This window comes from Mycteria americana, chromosome 13 (assembly GCF_035582795.1).
Source record: "Mycteria americana isolate JAX WOST 10 ecotype Jacksonville Zoo and Gardens chromosome 13, USCA_MyAme_1.0, whole genome shotgun sequence".
NCBI lineage: Eukaryota > Metazoa > Chordata > Aves > Ciconiiformes > Ciconiidae > Mycteria > Mycteria americana.
In genome coordinates this window covers 7,946,409-7,959,431 of record NC_134377.1, presented here as the reverse complement: position 1 = coordinate 7,959,431, position 13,023 = coordinate 7,946,409, and the positions used below count along the sequence as shown (strand labels likewise).

The 13,023-nt window shown below is 38.1% G+C and overlaps 1 protein-coding gene across 9 annotated transcripts in view; it reads right to left on the bottom strand.

The window, feature by feature from the left end:
* The window catches only part of LOC142416658 (solute carrier family 2, facilitated glucose transporter member 11-like), a 15,132-nt gene extending 2,109 nt beyond the window's left edge, over nt 1-13,023 (bottom strand). Inside the window, exons 1-12 of one of the 9 annotated variants that reach the window (XM_075516453.1) lie at nt 12,678-12,817; nt 12,308-12,402; nt 10,221-10,319; nt 8,498-8,658; nt 7,666-7,790; nt 7,276-7,405; nt 5,884-6,032; nt 2,988-3,178; nt 2,370-2,480; nt 2,155-2,256; nt 542-617; nt 142-269 (exon numbers count right to left, since the gene is read on the bottom strand). In XM_075516453.1, coding sequence (XP_075372568.1) covers nt 142-269; nt 542-617; nt 2,155-2,256; nt 2,370-2,480; nt 2,988-3,178; nt 5,884-6,032; nt 7,276-7,405; nt 7,666-7,790; nt 8,498-8,658; nt 10,221-10,319; nt 12,308-12,352 — 1,317 coding nt within the window. In that variant the 5' untranslated portion in view covers nt 12,353-12,402; nt 12,678-12,817. Of the gene's footprint in view, nt 1-141; nt 270-541; nt 618-2,154; nt 2,257-2,369; nt 2,481-2,987; nt 3,179-5,883; nt 6,033-7,275; nt 7,406-7,665; nt 7,791-8,497 lie in introns of all 9 variants that reach the window. The other 8 variants (XM_075516454.1, XM_075516460.1, XM_075516459.1 and 5 more) reach the window with 8 other exon arrangements.

Sequence of the window (13,023 nt, the reverse complement as noted above, 5' to 3'; positions counted from 1 at the left end):
ACTGAATCTCGTTATACTCAGTTGAGGGGTAGTATGCATCCTACGTTCAAGTGTTACTGTGTAAGAAAAAGCAATTTGATGGAACCTGAGAGAAGATTAAATGGGAGGTGAGGCAATTAGGAAAATGTTATGCATACTTACCACTATGAAGGGGAAGAGCATTCCAATTGTGAAGAAACTAATCCAACTAATAGTCCCTCCTATAATGTAAGCAGCAGGACGTGAAGACTGTATAAATAATTCAGCTATCAGAGTATTTGTTATGCCACCTGGGGGAATGAGTTTCAGAAACAGAATAGGTTATGATGCTAAACATCCATTTGTGGCATTTCCAATGCCAGAAAAATTGAGTTGCTCAGTTTCAGGCTGTGGGAAACTACACTGTCCTGATGAGACGGGCTCACTTGCGTTCCTTAGCCGGAGCATCAGCAGCCTCACAATAAATACTTACTGCCTGGCTTACACAGCAGAGCTGCTGACGTTCCCCCCCAGCCCCAGACACACATTTCACCACTTTAAAACATTCATTACTGTGCAATACCTGGTCCCAACCCAAAGCTCAAGATGAAGGCAAATACAGACGTCATGCCCACATAAGGCACCCATGAGTACAGCTCCTGGAACAGAAGAGAACAAGAAGATTTAGTTCAGATTTTGATAATCCAGTTTTAAAGTTTGGCTTAACAGTTACATTTCCTTTTGCTATTTTATTGCAACTAAGACCAACAGTCATTCGTGGCTGTTTGCGGCTAATTTATTTAATGGTACTGCTTCAGAGAAATTAAATATTGTTCGTGCAATAATTTTTACTAAATGGAGTCTAGTACTTCTGTCTAGATTCATAATTAGTCCTCCAAGGCTAAAAATTTACACCAATATTGAATATAACAATCATGTGTTGTTACTAGTTTAACATTTTGCCAGTGTTTATTTTGGTATTTTATACTGATCCCACGAGTTAGATGTCATTAAGCACTTTCACTGCATGAACAGACTTCTCATCACATTATTTATGTATACATAAATACTGACGGTGCAGTAAAGAAACATTAGGATTACTATATACATATGAAAATAGGTGCACTGGAAATAGCAAACCTAAGCTTGAAATCCTATTATGCAAAAGCAAACCAAGAAATTTACAAAAGTTATAATAAAATAATTACACCTAGGCCTCTGCCTAACGGCTGGCTCGTTCAACTTTTTGCCTGCCCTAGCAGCTTACTTTACTCCAGCCACACAGAAATTACTGTAGGTGCCTGCTTGCAGGTCTGTGCAGCCCCTGACCCTACTGCCCCTCCAAACATCAGCCCTGCAACATGGCTGCACGTGACCCACCAAAAAGCCAGCTCCGAACACTGATGGCGTGGGATAGGGAAAGAATTGCAGCTTTTTAATCCTACCTTTGTCAGATAAGGATTTATCAGGCAACCAAATACTGACTAAATCGAGTTGCTCACTGTTGGAGCAACACCTACATCATCTTGCTTGGACTACCAAAAGGTAACGATAAATATTTAGTATAGTACATTCTGCAAATGTAGAGACAGATTTCCTCTAAACGTTCATTTCAGGAGGTTTGTGGGGCTGCCTTATTTGAGCTGATGCAGTATGCAGAACGATTTACGATGCATCTCTTTATGCTACATCAAAAAGCAAGGCAGGATGTTGTCTTCGCGTGATAAATTTAAGGCACTGTGAATATCTCTAGTGAGTTTCCAATAGTTTTTGTGAATTTACACTTAATGGATTTAAGTGTCTTTTGAATTTCGGCACCTTTACAATATTTTTTGTATGACTGTTTGCTTTACAATTAAGTGATTGAAGTGGACCCTGATGCTTGCTATCATCACTATATAGTATTTAATCCTAAAATTACTTTAAAAGCTAGAATAAACGCCGTTTTGTCATCAGTTTTGTCAGCATTAAACACAGCTGCAGCTTTAAGACAAATACATGATCAAATCTTAGCTGAGAGCATTCTCTTATTTTAGGGAAACATGGCTGCAGAATTGATCAAATCTTTCAATTGCTGTCACTTTTTATGCTGCTGTTTAAGCCTATGCAGCTCTTATCTTCCAGCTTCTTTTGAGTGTCACAGATTTTCACTCACTGTAGTCATATCATGTAATATAAATGAGTGCTTCTTTACACCTGGTAAGTCAGAGAGAATGTTAAAACAATGCTCCAAAGGGTCATAAGGAGATAACCCCCGATGATGAGACATCTTCTTCCCACGTAGTCTATCAGTAAACCCTGCGGACAAGACATAATTTTCTGTTACTACATTGATCTCATATTTACCAACGTTCTTCTTCAAGAAGAATCGTTACTCTCTATGCTAGGAGCTAGAATAAATTGTTACTTACGCAGGTGAGGGCTGTGAGGCATTCACAAGCTCCAGTGCCGAGTGTCACATACGGGATTTTTTCTGCTGAGATCCCAGCTTGTTCAAAAATGTAAGTTGCATAGAAATAAATCTACAACAGAAAAAAAATATGGAGCATTCCCGGTAGTTAAATCATCAGCTGGAAACAAAGTCAAGTTCATACTAAACATACAGCTCAATGTATTTTATATTGTGAGTTATTAATTTGATGTAAACAGCAAGAAGAATCCGTTAAATTCATGTCTAGGTAAATATACTGCTATCATAAAAGCAAATATAATTATTCAACTTACTGAACATACTTCACATTCTTAAACCAGGCACAATGAGATAAGCTGATTCACCTTTATTTACTTTTTCAGAAGATGTAAACACAAGTATTAAGTCATTCTTTAAAGAAATTTACATACCAGAAACAGAGAAATGAAAAAAGAAAAATGAAAAAAAAAGAGAAACACAGAAATAATACAAAGATATTCTTTCCCACTTATCCCATTTCTCTGAGCTTCTCTATGTGGATCCTTCATGTTAATAAAAGGTTGAAAAACAGACAGAAATAAAATAATTATTTAAGCTGTTTGTATGTAGGAAATCTTACAGCATTTATCCCACTGAGCTGTTGGCCCATAGTCATCACAATCACAGTAATGAGCTGCCATCTCACACCACGATCCGTGAATAATTGCCAGGGCTTCTTGGGTTTCTCCCCATGTAAGGCAAAACATTCCCGCTGGATGTCTTCCATCTCCCTTTGATAGTCCTCTGAAGAACCATGAAATCGCTTCAAAGCTAAAAAAAGAAGAAAATAAATTTTATTATGTTTACCTATTGACCACAACTTCTGGAAAATCATCGCTTTCCATAATGACCTGGCTTTTGGTAGGATATGAAAACTTTCTGCTTTAGGAAGCTGGGAAAAAAGTCATTTGCTTTGAGACTTGTTTTCTGCTTGCTGGTTTTCCAACATTTTTCCTGTGGTGGATCTGGAGATTTCGGTGGCATTACTTTGCTTTTTTTAGAGGAACATCTGACTTTGAAATATTCACCAAGCAAAATATTTTCAAGTGTTTTATATCTGAACCACAGACCTCCAAATAGTCTTTTCATTAAAGGACATTCTAACCAGTTTGAAGTCTTTTGCTTAAATTCTAGGCAGATATCAAGTCTTTTGTTATGTCCCTGTCTTTAATTTTGCCAGTGGAACACATTTAGTGAACTGGAGTAAAGACGGTAAGTAATTCTTCTAAGGCAAGCATTATCAGAAGTCATTTGGATGCAAGACTAAAATCTTTACTACGGGTCCTAAAACCTAAGAGTACATCACATCAGTTCCTCTAAAATCTTCAAGATTAAATATATCGTAAGTGACAATTTGTCTACTTAAGGGCAACAGTAGAACTTTTGATGATCCTGAAAGCAAACTTTCCAATGCTATTGTTACCACTAACAGCGTAACCAGCTTGAAGCTCTAGCCACTCTCCAGTATCAGTTCAGGAGCAACCACAATTCTTGGGAAAAAACAATCCATGATTATGTTATTTAAAAAAAAATGAGAGGGAAAGACTTGAATATGATATGGAGATTGCAAGCTTTACTTACATTTAAAAAATTACATTTAATGAAGCCCAAACTATATCATAATCCGAAAGGGACATTATGGTCATCTTTTCTGTGGCTTCCACATTAGACAGAATTAACTCTATAGGTCATTTGTAGTTACTGTGCTTTTGCAGTTGTGATGGTCTACAAATATTCTTGGGCAAGGTAAGCAGAGAGATTTTTATTAGATCAGCTGACAAACTTGGGGGGTGGGAAGGAGACAGGCCTGCAGGCACAGATGGCTTTATCTAAAAACATAACTTTTTTCTCTGTTTGTTTTTTAATTACCCAGTATAATACAAGATTTCACCTCTCTCTGTGAACCCTGCTTCTTTTGTAATTCCTAACAAATTTTACCTTGGCCTAAAGGCTTCCATGAATTAATAACCCTCTTTCACTTCCTTTGTTGAAGATCCTTCCACAAGATATACTATTCTATCTACGAATACCTTTTACGGACAGGTAAAAATTCATATGCTCATCAATAGCACTTTAAAAGAATTAACAGAAGAAAAGCAAAAGAAGAAATGTTTTTCCTTTATTTATGCATACAATGAAAATTGAATTAAATACAACCCTATCAAATGCCAACAAGGTAAACTTCCCTTGTTCATTTCTCTCATTTATTTAGCATTTTAAACGGAAGATCCAGGGATCACAAGTGTCATTTTATGTCACTGTGAACTACATCAGAATGATCCTACCAGGCAGAAGTAGAAACACTGAACACATTTCTGAAAAATATGTGATTGAGTATTTTCTTGTCCACATTTGTACATTAGGATCTCTTTTAAGTTTTTCTGTCTTCTCAATTTTATTACTTAGCTACTATTTTAGAGAGTGTCTTTTCATATTTATTTAGCAGATCTTCAAACTGAATTAATTCATCAGACCTGCTTACTTACAGTGACTGATACTTTACTCTTTGGAGTATTATTCCACCGGGTCTCTCTGGGAAGTAAAATACTATCCATGGTATGTGAGGATACAAATGGCTACCTCAGTGTCTCCTTTTGCCATTCTATTGTGAAAAAAAATTTCTTGTGATATTCAGTTTCTTCTTGCAGTATAAAGAGAACTGTGTAATTTCAGGATAAAGAAAATCAAAACTAATCTGCACTTTTGTCTTTCACATTCTTCTTGTAGCACGTGGGCTTCACTTGCTCATTTATGCAGCACTGCACCGCTACCGCATTACAGTTATTTCTTGAGTAGGGTTTGAATAAAAGGAGAACAATCATAGATCTCTCAAAGATAAAATAAAGTGAAAAGTTTAAGCTGTCATCATTCTTCCACATGATATAACAGGGGAAAAAAGGTATTTAAAAAATAACTAAATATTTAGAAAATGGAAGATAAGGAGTTTTCTGCTCAAATAGCCAATGAATCACTTTTTTAACATCAACTCTTTTTCAGTAAAAAGCTCTCTAATTTTTCAGCTACTTATGCTGTCTCTTTTTTATTATATTATTTTTTTATTATTTCTTAGAGAAGTAAAACAGTATCACAGAATGGAAGAAAGTATCTGATGTAACTGATACTTATCTGTGACATAACCTGAGAAATGAACAATGCAGTGAGAGGTTAAGTAGTTCAGGTATGTTACTTCGTCCAAGAGAAAAATTATTAAACCTTTAGAGATTTCATTAGAGAGTTACAAAACATGAACATGTATTTGAAATGAGATAATGAAGTTTTGTTCACAATCCACTACAGACTCCTGAGTTCCACAATCCCTTTTTCCATGTAAGCCCACTGGAGGAAAAAAGCGGGCCAAAAAGCACTAGGCAATATAACTGTGCTGTGTTGATAAAGAGAAAAGGAGAATCTTGGAACCCAATACACTCATTGTACCCTTCTGAAGACACAGAGAAAGTACAAACGCTGTAAGTTACCTTTGGCACAGCTCAGCTCATCACCTCTGTCAATAAGAAGATATCTGGGACTTTCAGGAAACCATGGCAGGAATAAAAGTTGGGCAAATGCTGGCAAACAGCTGCTGGATAGCAACAGAGGCCAATACAATTCTCCACCTAGTAATTCTCTGGGAGAGGTGTGGAAAAAGAAGGAAAAAAACCCAAGTAATTAGCTATTGGTGACTATTCAGAAGACTTTTGGGAGCAAGATGTTTGTCCTTCGAGAAAAGTTCCCTTGTAACCAGTTACCTACGTCTTGCGAACCTCAGCAGAATGAGGTTGGGAAAATATTTTCCAGCCACTCTGAAATCAAGTTTCACTCCAGAAGAGATGAGCAACACTACTTTACTAATGCTTATTGCTGTGTTGGTCCTAACCATTATTTTCAGGTTTGCCAAAGCACTGTTTTCTAGCAATGTGGGAAAGTAATAGCATACGGACTTCACCTTAAGGTCGGCAGCAGCATTTCCATCTGCTTTTGAGAATCATACAATAATTCAGGATAGAAAGGAACTCAGAAAGTTATCTGACCCCACCTCCCATTCAAAGCTGATCTAATGAGAAGGTGTATTACATACAAAGGAATCATTAAAATTGGGATAGTTAGAATCAGCAGGATGATGTGTCGTGGGCAATGTAAACTTGTTAAAATAGTGTATTCCATTTTAAATACTGACCCTAGATTATGCAGTCTGAAGTTTATGTTCTACTTTATTTTGTAGCACTTCACACCTAAAGTATCTAGCAAAATCAGTTAATTCAGAAGCTAGTAATAAGGAAAAAGGAGAAGTCTAAGTGCTTTTGGTAGAGGGACAGAGAAAAAACAGATAATGTGCTGTTACTCAGGGTACTAGAAGTTGCTTTTAGGGCAGTGGAAAGCTTCTAGCAGACTTCACGAAAGAAGCTTTTCATCTTGAGGTTGTTGTGCAGTCTCTGTTCTTGAAACTTTTAAAGATCCAACTGGATAAAGTCCCTTGCAACTTCATCTGATCTCACAAGAGACAAAACCAGCAGTAGTGCTACAATACAGAAATTATGACTCCTTTGCTCTCAAGTACTGTCTTATGAACGTCCACTGCCTCTAGCAAGAAACTGGCAGAAAATACAAACTCAGCATAAATGTACCTGTTTTACTGATGCTGTTCTGGCTGACCCATCTAAATTGAGAATACTTCCCTGGGGAGATAGTACAGGTGGTTTGCAGTTGGTAGGAATAAGGTGATAAAAGCAGGGTTTTCTTCTTACAGGTAGACTTTCTGTGTAAAGTTGATTCACTAATGCTACACAATGAGTGTTTTGCTGGGAGCTGCAGGGAATTGGAATTCTTTACATGCAAGTAACACAAGGCAGGAAAAAAAATGCATTTCTAACCTCAAACCAATTATTTGTCCTGTCAGAATCCCCCCGGTCAGAAAGATGGAAGTCCCCATGGCCATGCCACCTCTAAGATGTTTTGGGGCAACCTCCCCAATATACAGAGGCTGCACACAAATCCCAATACCTGCAAGTAAATGGAAAAACATTTTCCTATTAATAGATTTTGCTTTGACAAGAGTTACTGAACCAAAACACGTAGGAAATCAGACTTAGTTAACTTCTCTATTAATTTAGCTGCCTTCAGATTCCAAGTTAGACTACAGAACATTTTTGTCATCATATCTACAAAGCAGCATACAAACCCATAATACCTAAAGAATCAGCAGTAACAATCATTTATCATTCACCATAGTTTATTGAAAGTAGGAATAGGAAATCACTTACCTGAATTTATGCCAATCAAAAACCTTCCAGCAATCAGTAACTCAAACAATCCTGTAGGAAAACTGATCCCCATTAAAATGGAGGCCAGTATTGCTATAATATTATTCATCAAAAGAGCTCCTTTTCTAAAGAAGGAAAAAAAACACACCAAAACATAAAGGAAATCTGCAATAACATGTTTTTTAAAAAGTTTTCCTTTCTGGTAATAGGGAAAAAATGGGCTTTATACTGAAGAAATGTGCTATTCACTGGAAATCCAGATATCCGATACAACTATTTACTCATATTTTTAAAAAAATAAGTATGAGTAAAATAAAATAGTAATAGTAATATAAAACACAGTAATATAAAATAAATAGTAATAGTAATATAAAATTAAAAATAAATAAATATCTAAACATAAGGATAATGCATAAATATGACAGAAATGCCTGACAAGGTAGGAGCGGGGTTTTGTTGATTTCTGCTATATCTATACAGAATGCACACAAAATGTTACAGATTACGCAGCATGTCCTTACTGGAATGAAGGCTGCAAATGTGTATGGGGGACCTGTGTTTCCTACCATACAGTATGTGCACACTCCTACTTAGATTTCAATAAATATCATGGAAAGACTAGACTGCAAGGCTGTAAGTCAGCGCTCATCTTTTAAAGTCACATAGGAACAAACTGTAAAATTCTACTAGGAAACTCTGCTTTGAAGTGAAAAACATTTATAGTCACCTAAGGTACATTTTCTCCCACTCTTTTTCCATTTATTTACTTTATATTCCAGTGCGAAAGTAGGAAAGGAAAACATGCTACTATATGCCTGTTGCTATAACTCACCTGCCTAGCCGAATCGCCATGCTGCCTCCAATGAGGGCTCCACATAGGCCTCCAAGGGAAAATATAGAAGCAATGACAGACCAAAGAAAAGTCAGCAAATCTGGATTTAGTTCCTTGTGGTAACGACTAGTCCAGGTTTCATTTAAGAACCTGTGTATATGCTGCAGTAGAAAGGAATGATGAACGTGTAGCATTATGTGTAGCCCTACAGCATAGCACTATAAATAACTTGCACCTCAATCCTGAAAACCAGTTCAAGCTAACAAAAGATATCACCTTAGTTGTATTATATTAAAAACACCAATGACGAGCAGAATCTTCCTTGGCCTCCCTACACCTCAAAGACTGCTGAGCAGCTTTGCTTTCATACCCTACCTCAGGAGAGGCTGTATTCCACTAGAGGAGAAACATAACCTTTCCATATACTGCTAGAAAAGAGCTTTGAGGTCCTTCTGAATGAAGGGGGGACAGGGTGGATGGGTAGGTCCTACTGTTTTTTAGGAACATCTCAGAGCCCAGAGGCCTCACGTAACCTAACAAATTTTACTGTCAGGAGACTCATTCTGACACTTGGTTTAAATCTCCCTGCCTTAGTGTAATCCAACAATTCATAGTAAAATCCCTTTCTGCAACTCTAATATTCTTCCACCTTTCTTACAGTATTCATGTGTCAGAACTTTAAACTGTTATTCCACATGCTTGGTTTCTTAAAATTTGTCTTTAGAAACTCGAACTGACATGTATCAGAGGCTCCTGTTCTTAGCCAGCAAAGACTTAACAGAACAAACTTCCTGGACTCTCCCTCTGTTTCCAGCATATTACATGTTCTTTCACAAATAGCTCATTTTAACCTTTGCAAAAAGCATACAATGTTGCAGCAAATTCAGTCTTCACAGTTTCACAAGAAAATAAATCAGCTGACAGCAGAAAAGGATACCCATCACTTTCACAAGACTGTTTGCTCAGAGCCTCTTGAGTCATCCACAAAATATGCAGAATCCTCAAGGCCATGGCAATGGACGCAAAAGTAACAAGTAGGTGAAAATACCTACAAGACACTCAGGCACTACAGATGCAACTTTTTGGCTCTCTCTTTCTCAGTAAGCTGCCCTGTGATGGACAACTCTAACTACCCATCCTCCCTGTTACCCCGTGATAGGATGTGTGGGAACGGCTCAAAGCTGCGTCAGGGGAGGTTTAAACTTGACATTAGGAGAAATGGTGGTGACATTTTACAGAGAGGCTGGTCAAATACTGGAACAGGCTTTCTAGAGAGACTTGCTAAGGGACAATGCCCTTAATAACATGCTTTAACTTTTGGTCAGCCCTGAAGTGGTCAGGCAGTTGGACTAGATGATCATTTTCGGTCCCTTCTAGCTGAAAATGTTCTGTTCTATTCTATTCTGTTCTTAATGTTCTGGGCTATTTTAGTCAAAAGTGTAACTTGAAGCTGTTACTTATTCATTCAGTTAATCCTTCTAAAACAGACTTTAACAGAGGCATTTATGTGGCGTATCTGACACAGAATACCTCTGATGGGAGGTACTCACAAACAAGTCCACATGAAACCATTCTGGAAATCAACAAGAATCCTTCATATGAGAGGAAGCCTGCCTTGGTTCCTGCTGCAATCACAGTAAAAGTGCATTTGGCCTCTCAGCCAGTTAGAGAGGACACCTCCATTACTGTAAAACAACCCTGTGAACAAGAGATGATATTTTACCTGGGTGGGTGCATTGATAATGGAAACATTATACCCATACTGAAAGGTCCCTCCAATTCCAACAGCACAAACAGCCAGAAACAAGGTCCAGCTGGGGAACTAGAGAACAGAAGAGAGTAACAGGCATGAAAAGAGATAGGGCCTTGAACTCACATGCATATAATACCTAGGAGAAAATCACGGTGAAATATATGACGTATTTAGTTTTGAACAGTGAAAGTATTTGTTTAGAAAACTACATAAACTCTCAAACACCTGCAGCAGGAGAAACCTTTCACACTAACTTTGGCCATGATCACAAACATCTTTCAGAGATGCAACAATTACAAGTACCCAGATTAAGTGTAGGCAACACAACCATTGCACTGCTGACGTCATATTTACTGAACTGTGTAAATGCTTCTTGCATGAACCACGCTGCTCATGGTTCTATTTTTTATGAAAGAATGTTAGGACTGTTTCTGTTTGGTGTTAGAGGCACAATGACTCAGTATAAGAATTAACCAACTCCCAATTTCTATGACTCACATTTCATCCAAGATGTGAGAAATAACAACATTTTATTTCCCTCAGCAAGTCCCTAAGTTGATTACTGGATGTCTGCAAGTTAGCAGGTGCTAAACCTTAGTATCTTAAATCACAACATATTGTTCACTGATAATAGTATTCAATCTAAAGTTTATTAGCATGTATTTTTTAACTTTTCAATATTGATTACCTAGTTACATTCCTAAATCAATATTTAGGAACTAATAGATTCACAGACTGATAGGTTTTAAGGTCAATAGAAACTGCTATTATGATACATTCTAATCTCAAGAGAGTCTAATTGGTCATAAGACATTATACTTTGGATGAGGCCTCTCGGTCAGAGATCTCTAGAGGTTTATACAGTGTTTGGCTTTCTGATGTGATGCTTCTTGGCTCTACTTTTTATTGAATATGATAATACTAAAAATAACATCCAGTTCAAATGTTTAACAAAGCTTTCATTAAAAATTAGGTCCTAATTTCATCTCATAGTATCTTTTTGTCTAACTTCAGCTGAACACAACAATGTCTCCTATATTAAAGGCACTTCTGTGATCAAGTCTCCTCCTCCTTCATAGATAAAGACTGTACATAATTTTTTTTTATAAGCTTGTACTCCCTGAATGTCTCATTGTAAGGTATGTAGACTAGTTCATCATCATTCTCATTCTTAGTCCAGTTCCCAGAAATGCTGAGTTATTCCAGATGCTATACTGTATTCTGAAAGAGCTGTGTCTTTCCTGAAGAGAATTAATCAAAACTTCCTTCATTCAGGTCTGAAATTCAGAAAAAGTTGAAATTGATCTTACTAAAGTAAAAGCCAATTAGTATTTCCTTACGTTTCCTGAGAATAAAAAGTGTTTCTCTGAACGACAACCAAAGCAATTCTCTGAACGACAACCAATTAATTAAGAGTAATAAATGAGGGCTGCAGCGAGTACAGTCAAAAAAATAAAACTAGCGGTGGTAAATATAGGCACTGCACAGCATATTCAGACCTTTCTATTAACCAAATACTGTTAAGGTATTTTGTGTCCCATGGGTACAGCCTGGAATCTAGAAGAGACAAAAAACAGACGAACTAACAAAAAAACCCCAGAATCGTTCACATACATCACATAACTTACGTTTTGTTATGACAACTCCGTTCTTCTTCCTGCCCAAATCAGTCTGCTCATTACACTAACCTGTCACATTGGAGTTTGGGCCCCGATTTCTTAGAGCACGGATGGCAGCCTTATCTGTTCCGTAAGCTACTTAACTCCTGACAGTTTATAAGCACTTTTGCCTCATTTCAGAAACATGCCACAAACAAAATTCAATTTATATTCAATGTAAAACATAAGAATCAGAAAACGTGCTTTTACAGCTTCCATTTTATAACACAGCTAGGTGTCTACAGAAAGTACAAAACTCTACAAGCCTGATCATCTAATGTATTTTTATTTAAAAGTAAACATGAAACAACCAGAGAATTTCACACATTTGTGCATCATTGTTAAAGCTATAAACTCTCTGCAGGATCCATCTTCAGAGGCCAAGACAGTTCTGCTTACCTTGCTGTGCGTGCTAGACCCTCTCAGCAGGGGCTGGTACTCCATTCTTAGTAGGGGCTGAATTTGATTTCCTTTGCAAAATTTAGTAAACTACACTACAGGAATAAAAGGTGCCAAAGAAATGAAATTATTATTGCATTAAAACACGGATTTTTGCCTTCCATCTCTAGCCATTGGGATTCTTCTCAACGGTTCACGACTTTTTTATGACCGACTTTCATAAAGCCTTACAGTGGCTACAGAGAGCTTTCCCACGTTTAATACCACAGCACATGCACTTTCTTCATTTAAGTCAGAGCAGAAAACATACCCGTTAAGTCACCCGCTAGCTGTAGCCTTCAGCTACTAAAGAAAAGGACAGGGCGATTACCTTGCGCTTTGGTATCATACCTCCCGACTGTCATACAGCTGTCATACAGCCCGCGACTGCAGCACTCGATCGCTGCTTCCCCACGGCTGCAGCCCGCAGAGTGGGGAAAGCTGCGGCCTGAGCTCCTCATCTGACTGGGATTTGGCTGCTCCGCGGGCGGCCCGCCCCAGCCCGGCGGTGCTGGCTGCCGTCCGCGGAGATTACGCCAGGCCGCAGACAAAAGCGGGTCTGTCTCGACGCTCCCTCAGGAGCCGGGGCTTTGCCGCTGCCGGGGAGGGCAGGGGCCTCCCGCTCCCGGCGGGGACAGCCGTGCCCTGCCCTGCCGCGCCCCGGGGGTCCGTGCTGC